At 55.9% G+C, this 17,909-nt stretch overlaps 9 protein-coding genes across 9 annotated transcripts; 5 read left to right on the plus strand and 4 right to left on the minus strand.

The window, feature by feature from the left end:
• Positions 1-342: 342 nt before the first annotated feature.
• B0T15DRAFT_535659 (uncharacterized protein) lies at positions 343-1,731 on the minus strand. The gene has a single exon (XM_062869508.1). It carries the CDS (start codon positions 1,658-1,660, stop codon positions 587-589), a length of 1,074 nt encoding a protein of 357 aa, XP_062719932.1. The 5' UTR covers positions 1,661-1,731; the 3' UTR covers positions 343-586.
• Positions 1,732-3,122: 1,391 nt separating this feature from the next.
• B0T15DRAFT_398927 (Septin-type guanine nucleotide-binding (G) domain-containing protein) lies at positions 3,123-4,273 on the minus strand (the record flags this gene model as incomplete). Its single annotated transcript, XM_062864979.1, has 3 exons — positions 3,123-3,452; positions 3,511-4,073; positions 4,153-4,273. The coding sequence occupies 3 exons, from the start codon at positions 4,271-4,273 to the stop codon at positions 3,123-3,125; spliced, it is 1,014 nt and encodes a 337-aa protein (XP_062719933.1).
• Positions 4,274-4,659: 386 nt separating this feature from the next.
• B0T15DRAFT_535663 (uncharacterized protein) lies at positions 4,660-5,653 on the plus strand. The gene is made up of 2 exons (XM_062869509.1): positions 4,660-5,252; positions 5,305-5,653. Exons 1-2 carry the CDS (start codon positions 4,883-4,885, stop codon positions 5,349-5,351), a joined length of 417 nt encoding a protein of 138 aa, XP_062719934.1. The 5' UTR covers positions 4,660-4,882; the 3' UTR covers positions 5,352-5,653.
• Positions 5,481-7,286, plus strand: B0T15DRAFT_231588 (WD40-repeat-containing domain protein). The gene is made up of 4 exons (XM_062862954.1): positions 5,481-5,834; positions 5,887-5,923; positions 5,983-6,546; positions 6,599-7,286. Exons 1-4 carry the CDS (start codon positions 5,832-5,834, stop codon positions 7,000-7,002), a joined length of 1,008 nt encoding a protein of 335 aa, XP_062719935.1. The 5' UTR covers positions 5,481-5,831; the 3' UTR covers positions 7,003-7,286.
• Positions 7,287-7,857: 571 nt separating this feature from the next.
• On the plus strand, positions 7,858-8,721 carry B0T15DRAFT_557630 (DNA polymerase delta, subunit 4-domain-containing protein; the record flags this gene model as incomplete). Its single annotated transcript, XM_062870451.1, has 2 exons — positions 7,858-8,310; positions 8,384-8,721. The coding sequence occupies 2 exons, from the start codon at positions 7,858-7,860 to the stop codon at positions 8,561-8,563; spliced, it is 633 nt and encodes a 210-aa protein (XP_062719936.1). The 3' UTR covers positions 8,564-8,721.
• On the minus strand, positions 8,629-10,203 carry B0T15DRAFT_557632 (uncharacterized protein; the record flags this gene model as incomplete). Its single annotated transcript, XM_062870452.1, has 4 exons — positions 8,629-9,008; positions 9,063-9,462; positions 9,507-9,661; positions 9,774-10,203. The coding sequence occupies 4 exons, from the start codon at positions 10,201-10,203 to the stop codon at positions 8,836-8,838; spliced, it is 1,158 nt and encodes a 385-aa protein (XP_062719937.1). The 3' UTR covers positions 8,629-8,835.
• Positions 10,204-10,575: 372 nt separating this feature from the next.
• Positions 10,576-13,676, plus strand: B0T15DRAFT_535673 (uncharacterized protein). Its single transcript, XM_062869510.1, has 6 exons — positions 10,576-10,614; positions 10,680-11,121; positions 11,351-11,521; positions 11,584-12,841; positions 12,896-12,980; positions 13,031-13,676. The coding sequence occupies exons 2-6, from the start codon at positions 10,981-10,983 to the stop codon at positions 13,344-13,346; spliced, it is 1,971 nt and encodes a 656-aa protein (XP_062719938.1). The 5' UTR covers positions 10,576-10,614; positions 10,680-10,980; the 3' UTR covers positions 13,347-13,676.
• B0T15DRAFT_231557 (uncharacterized protein) lies at positions 13,161-14,545 on the minus strand. Its single transcript, XM_062862953.1, has 4 exons — positions 14,167-14,545; positions 13,837-14,083; positions 13,678-13,770; positions 13,161-13,554 (listed from the first exon to the last, which is right to left on the minus strand). The coding sequence occupies exons 1-4, from the start codon at positions 14,440-14,442 to the stop codon at positions 13,403-13,405; spliced, it is 768 nt and encodes a 255-aa protein (XP_062719939.1). The 5' UTR covers positions 14,443-14,545; the 3' UTR covers positions 13,161-13,402.
• A 56-nt stretch (positions 14,546-14,601) lies between these two features.
• Positions 14,602-17,309, plus strand: B0T15DRAFT_535678 (phosphatidic acid phosphatase type 2/haloperoxidase). The gene is made up of 4 exons (XM_062869511.1): positions 14,602-15,119; positions 15,293-15,509; positions 15,570-16,870; positions 16,944-17,309. Exons 1-4 carry the CDS (start codon positions 14,990-14,992, stop codon positions 17,024-17,026), a joined length of 1,731 nt encoding a protein of 576 aa, XP_062719940.1. The 5' UTR covers positions 14,602-14,989; the 3' UTR covers positions 17,027-17,309.
• The last annotated feature ends 600 nt before the right edge of the window (positions 17,310-17,909 follow it).

Raw genomic sequence — 17,909 nt, forward strand, 5'->3', positions numbered from 1 at the left:
GTTAAAGGAGAGCCGGGTGAAAAGGTCAAGCAGGTAGACATCACAGCAGTACTGGGTATTAGAACACCCGTTCGTTATATTCCTTCCTGCGTGCGATTCGGTGCACCATGGCCAGTGAGCGTGGAGTTCAACTCCAAGCCATCTAATAACTAAGTGTGAAGTCGATAACTCGATAACTTCACCCCCTCTAATAGGCCTATACTATAAAACACGGTTGTGACTTGGCGGATGAGAGGGACAATTACCTACCCCGAAGTAAACTTTCGATGGGCTCAGCGGAAAATGGCTGTTCCCTGCTTGAAGGTTACCTTACCTTAGGCTGAGGACCTTAGTTTGGTTAGAGTCTTCGATTCCCGGTCCACGCGGTATGAATGTAAATCAAAGCTATGCACAATCGAGCAGCAACAACAGCCAGGGGTAGACGATCACCTAGGAGCATATGACGGAACAAATGCATTGAAGTAGACGATCAGAGAGATCATAGCCTACTCCATTGTATGCACAGGAGAAACGCCACAGTGGTAAGGAGTGGAGCGAAGCTTGCCCGTCTTCTCCTCTGTGTTGTCCTCCGTCCAACTATCCGCCTTCAACCTTCACCTTCCTCCAACATCAAATTCCCCTCCCACCAACCCCTCAGCCGCTCCACCTCCGCGCGACACCAAGCCAGGCTCTCCGGCCGCTGAATCCACCAGCTGGTCCCGTTCCTCGGCCTATCACTGACGTACTTCCTCAGCGAACCGCCGTCGAACAAGTGGTTCTTGACTCCCAACAGCAGCAGCACGCGGCCGACCTCGGGGGCGAAGTCCTCCGGGTCGAGGAAGACGGAGAGGTGGACCCGCTTCGCGGTGCTCATGTCGGCCAGCCGCGCCGTGCGCTGCCTGAAGGACGGCGCGATGTGGGCGGGCTCGACGCCGCCGAGCGACGTGACCACGGCCAGGACATTGACCATCCAGTTTTGGCGGTAGGGCAAGTGCGGGATCGAGGCGAGCGGGGTGAGTCGGAGCGGCTGGAGCGGGTTGATGGGCATCCAAGGCGGAGGGCGCGGATTGTTGTTGTTTGAGGTTGTCGAGTGGTTTAGCGCCTGGTTTTGCTTTCGGTTTTGGTTGATGATGGCTGCTTCGAGCTCTTGCCTGGGATCGGGTTCAGAGGCGAGAGCGGGAGCGAGAGCGGGAGCGGGAGCGGGAGAGGAGATGGCGATGCGGCGCTGCGCGACTTTGGCTGCTGCGACAACGAGGCTTTCGAAGGCGGAATCAGAATCGGAGTCGGAGTCGATGATGCCGTCTGGTTCACCCGGAACTGGCGTTTCTGAGGGCCGAGTCTTGGAAGCTTCATCTTCCACCGCCGCCGAAGTTTCAGCTGCCATAAGTTGCTGTATAATATCATCGTCCACTCCATCCTCTTCGCCGCTGCCATCTTCACGCTCCCCGTTGCCATCCGCCGGTTCCGCATCCACGAGACTACTTTCCTCGCCCTTCTCGGGAACCTCAGGTCCCTCCTTCGCTTGGGATTCCCCTGCCCTCCCTAGTTCCGCTTTCGCCTCCCTCTCCCTTTTCAATATCCCAACATACTCCTCATTCCACCCAACGGTAACCAAGTCCTCCACCACAAGATACACCACCCTCCGCATTCTCCGCCGCTGTTCCCCCTCTTCCTTCCTCATCCTCTCCCGCTCCCTCTCCCTCTCCAGAACTGCCGGATCCCCAACCCCATCATCAACCAACCCCCCGCGCTCCTTCCCTTCCCCTTCCCTTTCCCCTTCCCCTTTCACTCCCTCCTCCTCCACAAAAAGATCATCAAACCAGGCAAGCCGGAATTTATCCACCCTCACATAACATCCCTCCCACACACTGCCTCGATCAACGAGGCAGTGCATCTCAGGCTTCACAAAAGCCTGGATGCACAGCTCCCCGTCGCCCAGCAGCAAGCGCACGGCACGTCTGCGGTGGTGACTACTACTATGACGACGACGCGGACGACCATCGTCGGCTGAGCTTGAGCCTGGTGGTGGTGGTATGGGGATCTGTCGCTCGATGGATTCGACGAGGAACACCGACCCCGGCATGCAGCACTTTGTGCGCAGGATGTCGGCTATGAGCGGTTGCGGGTTTAGGAGTAGGGGTTGGGCTGGGTCCAGGGGGATTATGGGGTTGTTCTTATTCTTGGTATTTAAGGCAGTTGAAGAGGAGGAAGGTGGGTGAGGTACGGGGTTGGGCATTGTGGCGGGGTTGGTAGTAAGGTAATGAGCGTGTGAGAATGCATGGTTTCTGTGTATGGAACTGGAGAGAAACGAAAGAGGCAGGGGAATTATTATCGTTGTTTGGTGGTTAGTGCCATGCCATTTCGCTGCTCTGGGTGACACCTGCAGTTGACCTGAACAGGTTGATGAGTGTGGTTCCAACTTCCAAGCAGGCTCTGGCAGGGGACCGCGTTTTAACGCAACTATTAGGAAGCGTCTGGTTAAGGAGAAGTTGAGAGTCCTAGACCCTAACCCAGACAACCAAAGCAGTTCAAGACATCTACAGCGGGAGCAACCACATCTGTAAAGCTATTCGCATCGGATGGATTGCTGGCTGTCGTGTCTCTAAGAATGACCCTCTTTCAATCTGCAAGATTAGGTTGAACCGGGCCAGAACGAGATCACAGGAAATGAACAAAGGAGGTCCTGCACCCGAAAGCCTCTGCGAACACTTTAACACCACCGAGTCATTCTGCAACACATCATAAATGGTATTCCGCCAGGTATCGAAACTAGTAGCTAGCTCTCTAATTAAGCATCGAGGGCCGGGGTAATTAGGTAAAAGAAAAGGGAGCAGCAAAGGTGCGAAGGAGCTTCGGATACTAAAAGAAAATAGTAGTGAAAGAATTCCGGACCACGGGGAATACGGCTTCGCCAACAAGACGTAAACACCATAGGCCAAAGCGGGTATTGACCTGTTAAACCGCATCGAATTGCGCCGCGCTATTTCCTCCCCGCAAACTCTGTCTCCGGCGCCGTCGCCTATTGCTGCAAGAGCTTTTGGCACTTCTTTTCGCCGGGATATCAAGAGGTCTTCGCAGTCATTAACACACACGAACACATTCCGCTGTGTCTCTCGGCAATGGCATTCCGGGATTTAGTACTCCTAGTAGCCGTTCATGGTCATCCGTTGCGAGCTGCGGCTCATCTCGCGATCCGCTGCCGGGCTGATCGGTCTGCTGCCGTGGCCCTGGGCGCTGCTCTCCTTGAGGGCCAGGAGCTGCTTGGCGCGGAACGTCTCATAGTGGATCTGAGATGTCGTCTCGATAAGGTCTTGGAGGTGTGTGCGGAGGAGGAAGTTCCGGAGGTAGACGAATTCGCAGTGGTTCTCGTCTTCCACGTTGATCACGCCCCACCGGTTCTGACGACCGCGAACCTGCTTGCCGTTGACAATGATGGACTTCTCGGAACCGACAACCGCGAAGGGAATCAAGCTCTGTCCTCGGGGTTAGAAACTCTCTGCACGTGATTCTCCGCAGACACGGAAGGCCTACCTTGATCTGTTGGTTGACTGCGCGCTCCTCATCGTCAAACTCGTCGTTGTCGTACGGGTACATTCTCAGGTTGTGGAAAGCAAACTCCTCCTTGATGCGCTCCTTGAACGCCATCCGCTCCTCAAGAGTGAGCGAGTCGGCCTTGGCGATAACGGGGACGACATTGACAACGTCCGACAGCTTCTTAAGCACGACAATATCGATTGGCTTGAGCGAGTGGCCCGAGGGTTGGATGAAAAACAGGCAGCAATGGATTCGCGTGTCCTGGATGTACCGCTCACGCTGAGCAGTAAGCTCCTTCCGGAGGTAGGCCGAGTGCTGGTCCTTGATGTACTTGACGATGGGGTCCCAGCACCGGTCGTTGTTGATCAGATCGCCGTAGCCGGGGGTGTCGACGATGTTCAGCCTCAGGCGGACGCCGTTCTCCTCGATGATGTGCGACACGGACTGGATCTCGGTGGTCGAGCGGATGACCTCGTCGGGGTTGAGCCTGCCCTTAGAATCGATCAGGTGCGAGGCAAAGATGGTGTTGATCAGTGTCGACTTGCCCAGACCCGTCTGGCCTGCAACACGAGACACGTCAATCCCAGCTCGTGTGATAGAGAGTGGAGAATACAAGCTGAACTAAAGGGGGAAACTGACCAACGCAGATGACGTTGAACTGGAAGCCACGCTTGAGCAGCTTGCGCTCGATCTGGGATGTGATGCTGTCGAAACCGACATGGCTTTGGGGATAGATGGTCGCAGCGGGCATCGACGCCATTTTTTCTGTGGTTGGGGAGACGGCGTCTCAAATCCAAAAAGTAAATACAGTAATGATCGAGAGTCACGCGCCGTGTGTGTGATCGCGCAAGTCGGTAGGTGGAAGTCGAGGACGACAGAGTCCGCTGGCGACGAATTGAGACCGAGTGGATGCGCTCGAGTGTGGTGTTGGAGGAGGATTCCTTTCGCGGGCTTCCGAGTCCTGACAGATCCTCGTAAAGCAATAATTTCCATCAAGGGGTCGCTGAGCTGGCTGGGAAAGGGGTAGGGAAGCTGTTGGCTCTTGATTGGCTTGTGGGACCCGCCCCAGGCACGAGCCAAATTGGGTTAAGGCATGCAGCGAGCTCAGGTGGGCCGTGCCAGCCCTGTCTCCAGTCTTCAGGGATGGAACATTCCGTTGCTGACATTTTTTCTGGGGACCTGCAACCGACGGCGCGATCACTCAGATTCACCACAGGCCCCGGCGAAACGACAATAGGAGGGCATGCCGTAGTTGCATTTATCCAACAAGAGCAGCGGATAACTAGGGGACACGACTGAGGGCCGAGCGCATCCCGGACCAAGTCTACGACAGAAAAGGGATCCTCGACGGACTTCGCGAGAATCAAAGATGGCGGTAGCAGCGCCGGTGATGAGGATGGCATCCTCCAGCGCCTTCCTCCCAAGAAGCCTACCCACGACTCTGTTCTCGACATCGAGGATACAGATATATGTCCAACAGTTCTCGCTACCCCTGTTCCCGTCTCTCGCCCTCGCCGTTCCTGTCGGCTTCCAGCTCGGCCTGCCGTCATTACCATCAATTCTCGAAGGGATATGGGAGTCGATCCTCAAGGCGGTACCCAAGAAGAAGACCTCACATATGAAGAAGAGACATAGGCAGATGGCGGGGAAGGCGTTGAAAGACGTGACATCGTTGTGCAAATGCCCTGCGTGCGGAGAGATCAAGAGGATGCACTTTCTATGCCCGCACTGCGCATCAAGTGAGAATAGCCGTGCCCTGGACGATGATGTCCAAGCTGACAGGGATTACAGGACTGAGGGAGTTCATGAACAAGGAGGCTCGGGCAAAGAATGCTTGAAGCGTTGTGCTCACGTCGCTACGTTGCGGGTTCATTTCATTGGTAGAAGGGCACGCCCCAAGGGCCGATATATATGGCACCCCCTCAGCTCGAAACTGGGAGTGGGCTATTCACAGGACCTGATGTATATATACTGTAACATTAACAGCGCCAATGCCAATGTTGCTGTAAGGTGTTGTTGGCTCCCGCCCTGGAATGAGTAAGCAGCTAGTTTAAGCAAAAGGAAGCGGCTTGGAAAGCATTGAAATGACGCCCGGTTATGTACGGACAGATAATTCGTATTTGAAATTCAGATTGGAATCACTCACTTCGCACTTCCGGCCAGGGTCTAAAGCAGATCGCGGGTTCTAAGATCATGTTCGATAAGGAGCTGCAATCAGCTTGAACCCCACCATTTCTCCTGCAGCTGCAACTTGACCCAGTTCCTCACCACTTCTCAACAAACCACTTCCAGATCCAAAGCGATCCATAGAAGCAGCAATGGTAAGATGAACTCCCAATCGGCCTAAAGACATTATTGCTGACATGTTCGCAGTCAAAACAATACCTCACCGCCCACACAGTGGACGAAGGCAAGCTCCACTACCCCGCCATATCCTAGGTCCTGCTAACACCCGAGGACGAACGCCAGCCCATCCCGCTGAGATCTTCTCCCTCGCGCCCACGCCGACCTCACTCCTGTCGGCAAGCGGCTCCTCAGCCCTCCACGTCCACAGCACGACCGACCCGTCCTTCCCCCTCCAACAAACGATTCCAAACGCGCATAAACTCGGATGCCACCACGTCTGCACGGCGCGCGGGGGATTGGGCAACGTCGCCGCGAGTGTCGGCTTTGGCGGCGAGATCAAAGTCTGGCGCCTGGGGCCATCATCATCAGAAGGCGAAAAGCGAAACGAGTGGCAGCTCGAGTGGGAACTGCCGCCGTCCAAGACCAACGGCGGCGATGTCTGGGCCGTGGCGCTGAGCGCCGACGAGGAGTACCTCGCGTGCACGACCAGCGACGGGAGGATTCACGTGTGGGAGATCGGGACGCGGGAGAAGATCCAGACATACGAGACCGGCGCCAGGGGAGGGGGCAGTTTCGCGATGGCGGTGGATCTGAGTCGCGACGGCAGGCTGACGGCCAGTGGGCACGAGAGCGGCGCCGTGTACGTGTTCAATAACGATGCGGGGAGGATGGTTTATTCGCTTTCCGGTGAGTCACGTCGGGCCTGTAAGGGGAGAGCTGAACTGACACGCGGTGGTAGGCCTGGCGAAACCTGTGAGGGCTGTTGCGTTTTCCCCTGGGGGCAAGCGTCTTGCTGCTGCGGGCAACGCCGGCATCATTGCGCTTTATGACATGGAGCATGGCGAGCACGTTGGCAACCTCACGACGCCCAGCGGCCGGCCCGCGTGGATTACCTCGCTGGACTGGAACGACACGGGCGAGTACCTTCTCAGCGGGTCGCTCGATGGCAAGGTCAAGGTCTGGGATGTGGCACGCGGAGCCTGCGTGGCGACACACAGCGAAACGGAATCAGCTTTGTGGAGTGTCAGGTGGCTTCCCAAGACGGAGCGGGCCCTGGGGCCGGGCATGGGCAAGAGCGAGATGTTTTGCGCCGCGGGTGCGAGCCGCAGTCTCTCGTTCTACCGGGAAGCGACTGGGTCATGAGCGTGATGCTTCGGGATCGGTTGCTTCGGCATGGGCAAGCTGAGAGGAATGTTGGCATGTCATTTGCCCAACTGCTTGGTGGGTGGGATAGAGAAAATGCATGGACACGGCGCTCGGCCAGAGGAGTTGCTCGATTCTGTTAATGGCAGCCATAGCTGACTGACCTACGAGATTTCGGTCCCTCTGACTCCAGGAACTCAGTTACGGGCTCCGCGGCTCAAGCTCTTGCTGTGCTAGACATCCTTCCATAGACCAAGTTCTGTAAAGGGCTTGTCGGGTTGACAGTGCACTGGCATAATTCTGCTCACCACAGGGAACGTTCCCTCAGAATGGCAATTGAGCCAGCTAATGAGCTTCCATACATTTTCCCCTCCTGCTTGCTCATTTGCCAGTCCGAGGGCGACTCCTTTGGGTTGCGACAAGTCCAATAAGCATATCTTGTTATTGATGGTATTCAGGGACTCCCTCCAAGAACAGCTGCTTTGCTCGCTCATACTCTGATTGAGCGGTTTATCAGGAGACGATGAGGGCTGCGGCCTCCTGGTACGGTGGCGAAGGTGGTACCCGATGATGCGTTCACTTGATTTTGGTCACGTGGGTTGGCGCACCTGTCGTGACACCTCGGTTGCCCCGCCAGCACTTTCAAAGAGACCGTGCCAAGGGTCCAAGCTGCAATCGCTACAATCGTGTCGTCATTTTCTCCTGCATCAACTTCCGACCGATATATTGCAACTCCATCCAGGCGGTTCGCTCACTTCCCACTTCCCTTATTCCGACCACCTCACCGGACTATTAGTAGTCCAGTTTCTCGATCTAATCATTTTCAAAAGACCACCCGTTGACGTCATCTCCAAAATGCCGATCGCCAGCAAGGCTATCCGACCGTCGGCCGCCAAAGGCAAAGGGTCCAAAGGCAAACAACAGAAACTCAGTTTCAAACACAAGGTCTCCAAGGCCATTAATACGGGGAAGGGGAGCTACAAGTCTCCACCTCGCACTCGGGAATATCTCCCGAAACCCTCCCCCGAGCCCGAGAACAAGAAGCTCGAGGAGGAGGAGGCTTCTCCGGCCACCGACAATGAGAAGGACCACGGTCTTGCTCAGCCTGAAGTACAAGCACAGCCCAAAGTCGAAACCAAATCTGAGGCTGAACTCCGAGCTAGTGAGATCACTGATAGAGAAATCCAGCGGTACTGGGACCGCATTGAAGCAAGCCGTAATGCGAGGGCTGTGCATAAGAAGCACACGGAGGGCTTGGCGACTGGGGAGAAGGTTCTCAGGTACTTTGATGTCAGTTCACAGTATGGGGTACGTATCCGCTTTGCATTTTCGGTAACTGCCTGTTCTGGAAGGGCCACCGTTAACTCGTCGTGTGCTGCAGCCGTGCATCGGAATCTCGCGGATCAAGCGGTGGGAGCGGGCGCAGCGATTAGGGCTGAACCCGCCTCTCGAGGCCCTTGCGGTGCTGCTGAAGGAGGAGGCGAAGGGAAATGAGGGGATTGAGAAGGCACATATGGATGTGCTGTTAAACTCAACTGCTGTGGGCTCAGTTGGGGTCTGAGCTGTTGCGGTGCGACCATTGGCCGCGTTTCCCTTCGGATCATATGGAGTACGTGGTTTGTACGGTGATGATGGCTTGAGGGCTGGCGTTCCGGTGTTGAGGAAGGAAAGGGATCTCTTTGGGGAAGGACATTTCTTTGAGGAAGGGGAAGGAAGAAGATTCTTTTAAAGGAAGAGGATGTGTTTAGTTAACTGGGTTCTACCTCGAGCTTTTTCTTTCCCCTATGGACTTGCTAGCTCTCCTGTGCTCTGCAGCGGTTGGGCTCTGCTCGCTCAGTACCAGATGCTTCTTGTTCGATGGTGCGGGACCGTCTCCTGCCCTGCAGCTTCCATCTCCTTTATGGTGTCGTACAAGAAGAAATCGATGAGCACAGCGTTGATGTGAGACTCCGGGTGCTCTTTGATAATCTCCCTCCGTATCAGCTCTACGCACCAGATGGTACATGCTGCAAATGCTGTCAGACTGCCGAATGGTTCCGTAATAGACACAATATGCTTACCCCTCAGCTGCACCTCCCAGCTCCCGCCTGACGGTATTTCCTTCTTCTCCTGGATTGCCGAGTTGAGTGGCGGGCAGTAGGTGAGACACCCCATGCTGTTCAAGATCTGGGGCACGCGGTAGTCCGCAAACATGGTGATCTTGTCGATATCCCAAAACTCTCCGTATCCCTCACCCTCAAAGCAGGCCCACAAATCAGCAACCAATATCTGTGCTCGTTTGAGAATACGGATAGGCTTGCGCCGTCCGTCAAAGGCATGCTCATCTCGGAAGCAGTCGAAGTCCCGCGCCATCAGGTTGACCAGACGGGCGGCCGATCCGTTGGCGGCGTCAATCAGGTTTACAGGATGGCATTGGTATCTCTGGATGGAGCCCGTGTCAGATCCCGGCTCGCGACTACACTGGGCTCAAAGAACCCATTGGAGCCCGACGGTTGGAAACATACTTCGTACAGCACCTTGCCGGCCTCACGCAGACAGGCTAACCTCTCCGGCAGCAACGGTATCTCCTCGTCTGTACAAGACCTGAAGACCCGCTTTAGGATGTCCAAAGTGAACTCCTCTTCATCTTGCCAGAAGTGGGAGTCCGTGATGGGGATTCCTTATGACAGTCGTATCAATATCTAAGCTCCATGAGGAACAAATACGTTTCATAGCATAGGCCGGTAGCGACGAAAACGCCGTTAGACACCTGCGTACGGGAACCCGCCTACCTTCTTCCAACGCCCGCTGCAATGCGGCAACCAGGCTCCAGTACCCGGTCCACCGTTTGCCGCGGTACTCAATCGCAAACCGCTCAGCCTCAGGCCTCTCGGACCAGAAGGAGAAGTTGAGCAGGTCCATGGTGAAGATGAAGGCGATGGTGGCCCTGTCCCCTTCCGCGCCATCGTGCGCCGCCTTGGGGTGCAGCTCATGGTCGGACCAGGTCGCCGGCGAGTACTGCTTTCGCTGCATCCGCGAATAGATTACCGCGGCCGCGTTCTTGCATGAGCGCATGTCGATCGCAACGTCGATGGCGTTGTTGTAGACATACTCCGCCCCCTCTAGAACCCCTGTTTCGGGCTCTTCACTGATGGTGAGTTTCCCTTGCAGGTGCTGCCGGAGGAGTGCAAGCAGTTCCGGGTCGGCTTCGTCGTCCGACATTTTGGGGTGGAACGGAGAGGGCTGTGAAGATCGAGGACGGAAGCAGAGTCCAGGCTGTGTCTTAAGCTGTTAGCTAGGTTTGTGGATGAAAGATGTCGTAATACGCCAAACAGAAGTGGGTTTTGATACGGCTCGGAAACAGAGCTTCAGATTTCAAGCTCACCTAACCCTTACCAGGCTCACCAGGTAAGTGTGATTTGGCCACGGGATCGAAGAAAAATTAACCCACCTTACATGGCCGTTTCAGTACAATAGATACAATGCGAAGGGTAAGGTAGTCTTATGGGATACTGTCAGTAATACGACTGTTGGTACTGTAATCCGTGAATGTACTATCTTGGAAGCTCTCTGTCTGTCCGGGTATATCAATTAGGATTAGGTTCGATTCCTAACGGCCTGTTTGGTGTATCTCTGGAAGTGGAGTGCTCATCATCATAACGTCAGCGATTGGATACTTTTTCGGCAACGTCACGTACTGTACAGATCTACGGTACGTGTACCGTTGGTTGCAGGCGCTTGGGCCACTTTCAATTCAATTCCGGCGCGTTGGCGCCTGCGCGTGTCGACCCACTCGCAACGCCGATCAATGTTCCTGAGGCGGTTCCAGATTCTGGTCGCAACCGGGTTTGGAAAACGGAATCCACGCCATGACAAGGCTGCGAGTCCAGCTGTTCCTCTTTCTCATGACGACATTATCGCGAACGACCATATAGCTTTCTGCCCGTTTCCTCGCTAACCTGGCGTTCTCTTCGCTCTGAATCGCTACACCATTGCATCATGGATCCAACAAATGGAGCCGACAGCTCGGTGCTCTCTGTGCCAATGGCGCCGGTTGCGCCACCGGCAAGCCTTTCTTTGACTCGTGATAGCTTCAACGCGCAGTCGCTAGGCCGCAGTTTAAATGCGCATGTCAAGCAGGTGGGTAGCCGAAAGTCAACTGCTCCCTTGTACTCACACTCAACCCCATGTTCGGTGCTCCTGCAAAGACTTCCAGGGAAAACACTCATCCAAACTCTACTCTTCTCCACGCTAAGCTCAACTCGCGCTTGGGGATTGTTAAACGTTTCCTTTACCATATTCGTCTGAACTAACCATGTCCTCTGACACGGAGCTCGATTGTCCATCGCCGCTAACCGAGACCGAACAGTCGCGCGTGCTAATGGTCGGCGCCGGAGGAATTGGCTGCGAATTGCTCAAAAACCTGGTGCTTACCGGCTTCGGAGAGGTTCACGTTGTCGACCTCGATACGATCGACCTGAGCAATCTCAACCGGCAGTTCCTATTCCGGCAAGAACACATCAAGAAGTCTAAGGCATTGGTGCGAACCTCCCTCAGTGCCTTAGATCGTGGTTGCCGGACTAATAGCCTTAATTTGTCCAGGTCGCAAAAGGGGTCGCCGAGAAGTTCAACCCGGTTGTCAAGATTGTCGCCCACCATGCCAACATTAAGGACCCAGAGTTTAGCATCGAATGGTTTAGTGGGTTCAACCTAGTTTTCAATGCGTTGGATAACCTGGAGGCAAGGCGGCATGTCAACAGGATGTGCCTAGCTGCAGACGTACCGTTGATCGAGAGCGGGACCACGGGCTTCAACGGGCAGGTCCAGGTCATCAAGAAGGGTGTGACGGCGTGCTACGATTGCACGCCGAAGGAGACGCCCAAGACGTTTCCCGTTTGCACAATCCGCAGCACCCCGAGCCAGCCAATTCACTGCATTGTATGGGGCAAGAGCTATCTGCTCAACGAGATATTCGGCACGAGCGAGGAGGAATCAGCCTTCGACCATTCCTCAGACGCCGACAATGCGAAGGAGATCGAGGAGCTGAAGAGGGAATCCGAGGCGCTAAGAAAGATCCGCGAATCCGTCGGCAGCCCAGAGTTCCATCAGATGCTCTTCGACAAAGTCTTCAACACAGACATTGTCCGATTGCGCTCTATGGAGGACATGTGGAAGAACAGGAAGCCCCCAGAGGCCCTCGACTACAAGACCCTTTTAGCGCAGGCTTCGAAAGCGATGGCAGCCAAGGATGCTGTGCTGAAGGATGACCAGAAGGTTTGGTCATTAGAAGAGAACCTGGTTGTCTTCAAGGATAGCTTGGACCGGCTGAGCAAGCGCGTCCTCGACATGAAGAAGGCGGGGTCGGAAAATACGATCATCACGTTCGACAAGGACGACGCCGACACCTTGGACTTCGTTGCTGCAAGCGCAAACATCAGGTCAACGCTTTTTGGCATTGACCGAAAGTCCAAGTTTGACATCAAACAGATGGCGGGCAATATCATCCCCGCCATCGCGACGACCAATGCCATCGTGGCCGGTCTCTGTGTTCTCGAGGCCTTCAAGGTGCTCAAGGGGAAGTACGACAAGGCGAAGGAGGTGTTCCTGACGCCTTTCGCACCTGCCAGGCTCCTAGCCTCAGACAGGTCAAGAGAGCCAAACCCTGACTGCCCGGTTTGCGGTGTCTTCCAGACGCGGGCCTACGTCGACTTATCGAGGGCGACGCTAAACGATCTCGTGGAGGACTTTTTGAAGCTTCAATTGGGATACGGCGAGAAGGAGATCTCCGTCAGCAATGAGGTCGGGATTCTGTACGACCCTGACGAAACTGACAACCTCGGGAAGAAGCTGAGCGAGCTTGGTAAGCATGCATTCCAGTATGCAAACGAATAGAGTATCTCACAGTACTGTACAGGTATCAAGCCGGATTCCTTCTTGACGGTCACGGACGAGGATGACGAGAATCCCTATGTCAATGTGGTGGTCGCCATCCAAGAAGCGTATGCCCCCGCGGCCCCAAAAGTGCTTCACACTGCTGACAGTTCTCTAGCAAGGAACCCCTGGAGGAGAAGCCAATCAAAAGCGTTGTCTCGGGAGAGGTGAAGATTCCGACCAAACCGAAGAAGACGCCGGTGCCCGAGATCAACGGTCAGAATGGACATGTGATGGAGAACGGCAGCAGGCAGCAGAGCATAGTAGTACCCGAGATTACGCCAGCTAAACGCCCACACCCGGATGAGGCCGAGGATACAGGGGCGATCAAGAAAGCGAGGACTGCTGCAGGGCCGACCGCAGGCCAAGATGATGACGAGATTGTCGTCGTTGACGATAGCACAGGGGGTGCCATCGTGATTGACGATGATTGAAAGCTCCCATGGGAGATACCAGGAGCAGCGAAAGGCAACCGGCGCATGATGGTATCTCAGACGGCGCTCAGCCCGCCATCGATATGGAGGATGCAGTTGTTTGCATACTCGTTTTTGGCGAGGAAGGCGGCGGCATCAGCGACCTCGTCTACATGACCAAAGCGTCGGAGGGGTATCTTTCCGGTCAATTCGTCTTTCTTCGCGAGATCTTGCGCCACCATGTCAGTGTATGTAGAATTAGGCCTGAGCAGTGTACGAATCTCCAAGCACGATATGTGTGGTGGAATACTAGGGGATTGACAGGCATCGTATCACGGAAGAGGTGACTCACCCTGGGTCATGTCACTGTTGATGTAGCCTGGTACGATGGCGTTGACGCGGACCCCGTAGCTGCCATATTCCTGGGACAAAGCAGTAGTCAAGCCTGGTGCATGTAGATGTAAGTTAAATGGATGCCAACACCAACGCACACGGGACAGGTAATGCACACCTAGTTGACCAGCCTTGGTGGCGGCATACACCGCTGTCCCGATAGAACCACGCATGGCTAGCAGGCTCGAGAGGTTGATGATACATCCGCCCTGTCGCTGGGAGATCATCTGCTTGCCGACGATCTTGCATCCCAGGATGGTGCCGCGCAGGTTGGCATCGAGCAGCTGCTCGACCTGGTCCTCGCTCGTTCGGACGAGCAGGGACTGCTGTGCTATACCGGCGCAGTTAACTAGGATATCGATTCGCTGTGCCCCCCAATATCAGCCACATACGTGAGTAAGTGTACTCTTACTCCATGCTGAGCAAGCGGGGAGAGGGAGGGACAGACCGGATGGTCTTTTACAAGGCGCTTCCACCCTTCCTCTCCCTGGATATTGAGAGGGAATATGCTGTGAGTCTGGGCCGTTTCAGGTTCTTCGGACCCCTCTAGTGGCGGTACCGCCTTGCGTATCTCATTGTGCGCGGTCTCGAGCTTAGACAGAGTTCGGGCGGCCAACACAACGCTGGCGCCTTCTCGGGCGAACCGTTGCGCTATGGCAAAGCCGATCCCGCGCGAGCCTCCGGTGATAACGGCTTTTTTGCCTACTAGGGAAAGCGGACTCATTATTGTGGGGATCCCGCAGACACGGTAAGTTATGGTTCACTTGTGTTGAGACGATGTGTGAGCTACCTTGTGCCTATGGATATCACATGCACTTTGATGCTGCAAAAACGGCTAGCTAGGTTTGTATTGTATGTACGGATACATTATTACATTCAACGTCAGGGGCAGGACAAGGATGTGCGTCTGTGTTTTGGAGAGACGAATCAGATTTTGGTGGTCCGTTGACAGTGGAAATCCCGCTGCAGGCGTTGCTGGCCTCGGTCCAAGGCGCCGAAGCCAAGAACGGCCACCCAATGGTGCCCGGCATTGGATTCGTGGACAGTTTCACAGGTTGGAGAATTTGATGAAACTTCGCAACCTCAAGCACCCATGACCAGACATCCAGACATTCTCCCTCATCGCTCGATTCCCAGCGTCGCAGTTCCACGCCAATGTCTCACGGCCGGGGCTGCCAAAGCACCAGATCGCATCGCTGCTCGCTTGCTTGTTCCTGCTGCTTGCTCCGCGGTCGAACCGGCGGGCAGCGCCTCGGCAAGACAACGTTCCCATGAATCCACCGAACCACGGTACCGGCACCGGCGTAGGGCAGTGCGGTACAACACTCTCGACGCCCGCTATCGACGAACCGAAGACACACAATGGCGTTGTTGACGCCGGATTGAGAAGCATACACCATTGTACGTGCTTAACCGCGCCGACTGCATGAGGAGAGCTCCGTCTATCCCCTAGTCCCTCCCTCGTCTTATCGCGCCCGCATTGTGCCGCAACGCAGCAACTCTAGCCTGGAAGCACACCTAGCGCTCTCGGACATGCTGTTCGGAAGGCAGGATCACTGACGCCTGCTTCCCAGACAAGCGAGCGCTTCCAAAATGGCGGTACGACCTGCGACAGAAACTGCTCCCGATCGTGCGATGGGAGACGCCGTATCTCGCCGCGATCCAGAGCTCGATGCGCACCCCAGCCCTTGACAGCTACTTCGCCATCACGGCCAATCTCGGCACCCATACATTCTTCATGGTCTTCCTGCCTATTCTGTTCTGGTGTGGCTTCCGGGAGTTTGGCAAGGGGTAGGGCGGCCGAGAGCAGCAGCAGGCAGGATGAACCACCGCTGACAACGGGACCGACAGACTCGTCCACATCCTCGCCTCGGGCGTCTTCTTCACGGGCTTCATCAAAGACATGTGTTCCCTCCCGCGCCCGCTGTCTCCGCCCCTACAGCGCATCACCATGTCCGGCTCAGCCGCGCTCGAGTACGGCTTCCCGTCCACCCACTCCGCCAACGCCGTCTCCGTCGCCGTCTACGGCATGCTCATGCTCCGCCGGGACACAAACACCCTCTCTCCCACCACGACGCTCGCTCTGGAGGGTCTTGCCTACTTCTACGCCCTCTCCATCGTGTTCGGCCGTCTGTACTGCGGCATGCACGGCTTCGTCGACGTCATCATCGGCTCGCTCACGGGCGCCGCCATCTCTCTGGTCGAGTTCTACTACGCCCCGGGGGTCGAGGCCTGGCTGTACTCCAGTAGCTACCTCGCCCCTCTGGCCATCGCCCTGCTCATCATCGTGCTCGTCCGCGTCCACCCGGAACCAGCCGATGACTGCCCCTGCTTCGACGACAGCGTCGCCTTCGCGGGCGTCATGATCGGGGTCGAGGGCGGCACCTGGCGCTTCGCGCGCTTCTCGCGGTTCGCGCACATCTACAACGGGCCCGACGCGTCCTTCGACCTGTCGGCATTGGGCTGGCCGCGCGTCATCGCGCGGCTGGTCTTCGGCGTCGCCGTGGTCTTTGCCTGGCGCGAGGTCATGAAACCTACCTTGTTGCGCTTCCTGCCGCACCTGTACCGCGTCATCGAGACGCACGGCCTGTCGCTGCCGCGCCGCTTCTTCGTGCCCGCGTCCGAGTACAAGGACGTGCCCCTGCACGTGCGCGACGACAATGTCCTGCCCAACGTGAGCGACCTGCCGAAACTGGTCCGCAGCATCAGGGGTCCTGGGCGGGGTCGGTCCGTCAGCATCGGCCCGCAGAGCGCGGCGGATGCGTACGAGACGCTGGCGTACCGCGAGCGCAGGAGGAGGGAGAGCTTGGGAAGCGACGCTGGCGGTGGCGGTGGCGGAGTGCGGGGGAAGAGGAGTTTGAGTAGGTTGCGCGAGAAGGTCGAGGCTACTGCCAAGGACGGAGAGTGTTCGCAGGTCTCAGGAGTCCAGAGTGGGGGCCGGTTGGCGGAGTATGAGAAGATGATGGGGGCGGGGACGGTAGCTGCTGGTCCGACGCTTGAGGTCCAGGACGCGAATTGTGGTGTCGCGGGACGAGCAGGGATGTATCTGGGAGAGGACGATGAATTGGATGATGAGGAGGTCTTTTCGAACTTGGTTAAGCCGCGAGTGAGGTACGATGTTGAGGTGGTGACCAAGTTGGTGGTTTATACCGGTGAGTTCCCGTACAACTATCATGAAAGCGATCCGGTTTCGGCGATGAACCTCCAGCTAACATTTTCGCACAGGCATTGCGTGGTTGGCGGTAGATGGTATTCTTGTCGCCTTTGAGGCCATTGGCTTAGGAGCAGGTCATCTCAGCACGCGATGACATAGGATGGTCTCCCGACATCGCTGTACTCTAGGCAGATACCTGTGTTCGCTTCTTGTCGCTTGGAGTTGGGCTAGCTCCTTGCTATGTTGGTAATGAATAATGGCCTGGTTTGGTAAATGGATGCCGCACACACTACCACCGTGATGTGATGTGTTGCGTCGGGTACCAAGTGAAGGCAGTAGGTACCTAGGTACCTAGGTAAACGTGGTGATCAGCAGCTAAGACGCCCTCATCGACCAGATGACCAATCTGTGTATCACCATCCACAATGTCGGCTGCCCGCCCCTAGATCGGCGGAGCAACCGTCGAACCCCACGCACGCTCGGCACGGCACCTGTACCCCGGGCTGCCGGGGGTACTCGGTGCGCGTTGTTTGGCTCTTTGGATCTTATCTGATCCGCCTCAACCCGATTTGCTCTCGCCATCAGTGGTTATTGCACGTTGCAGAGGTCCGACTCCCGGGACCGCTGCCATTACACTAAGATTTCCATTGTTACAGCATGTGATGGTGTATGTTTTATGGCAGCCGCCCTCTCAGTGCTGTCGTCACTCCTTCAGTATAGGCTGGGAGTGCTTCTCTCTAGATGTTGCTAGTAACGCACGACCGGCACTCTTGCAGTCACACAATCAGTAGACTCGGAGCGTGGCTGCAAGGTCCCTTCAACCAGTCCACGTCTTCCTCTCAATAAAGGGAGCAACATCAAGGAGTCAGAGACAACTCCTCCGTAATGTGATGATTCTCAACGTTCCAGCCGTTGCCCTCACTAAACTAATTCATGTACAATACTACCACATCAGAAAGCCAAGTCTACGCGCTTCCCTCAGAATAATGAAATGATGCCCGTAATAACAGATCGGTAGCGATCAATGATGGTGACGC

The sequence above is a fragment of the Chaetomium strumarium genome (genome assembly GCF_033439665.1).
Source record: "Chaetomium strumarium strain CBS 333.67 chromosome Unknown B0T15scaffold_5, whole genome shotgun sequence".
In the NCBI taxonomy this organism is placed as follows: domain Eukaryota; kingdom Fungi; phylum Ascomycota; class Sordariomycetes; order Sordariales; family Chaetomiaceae; genus Chaetomium; species Chaetomium strumarium.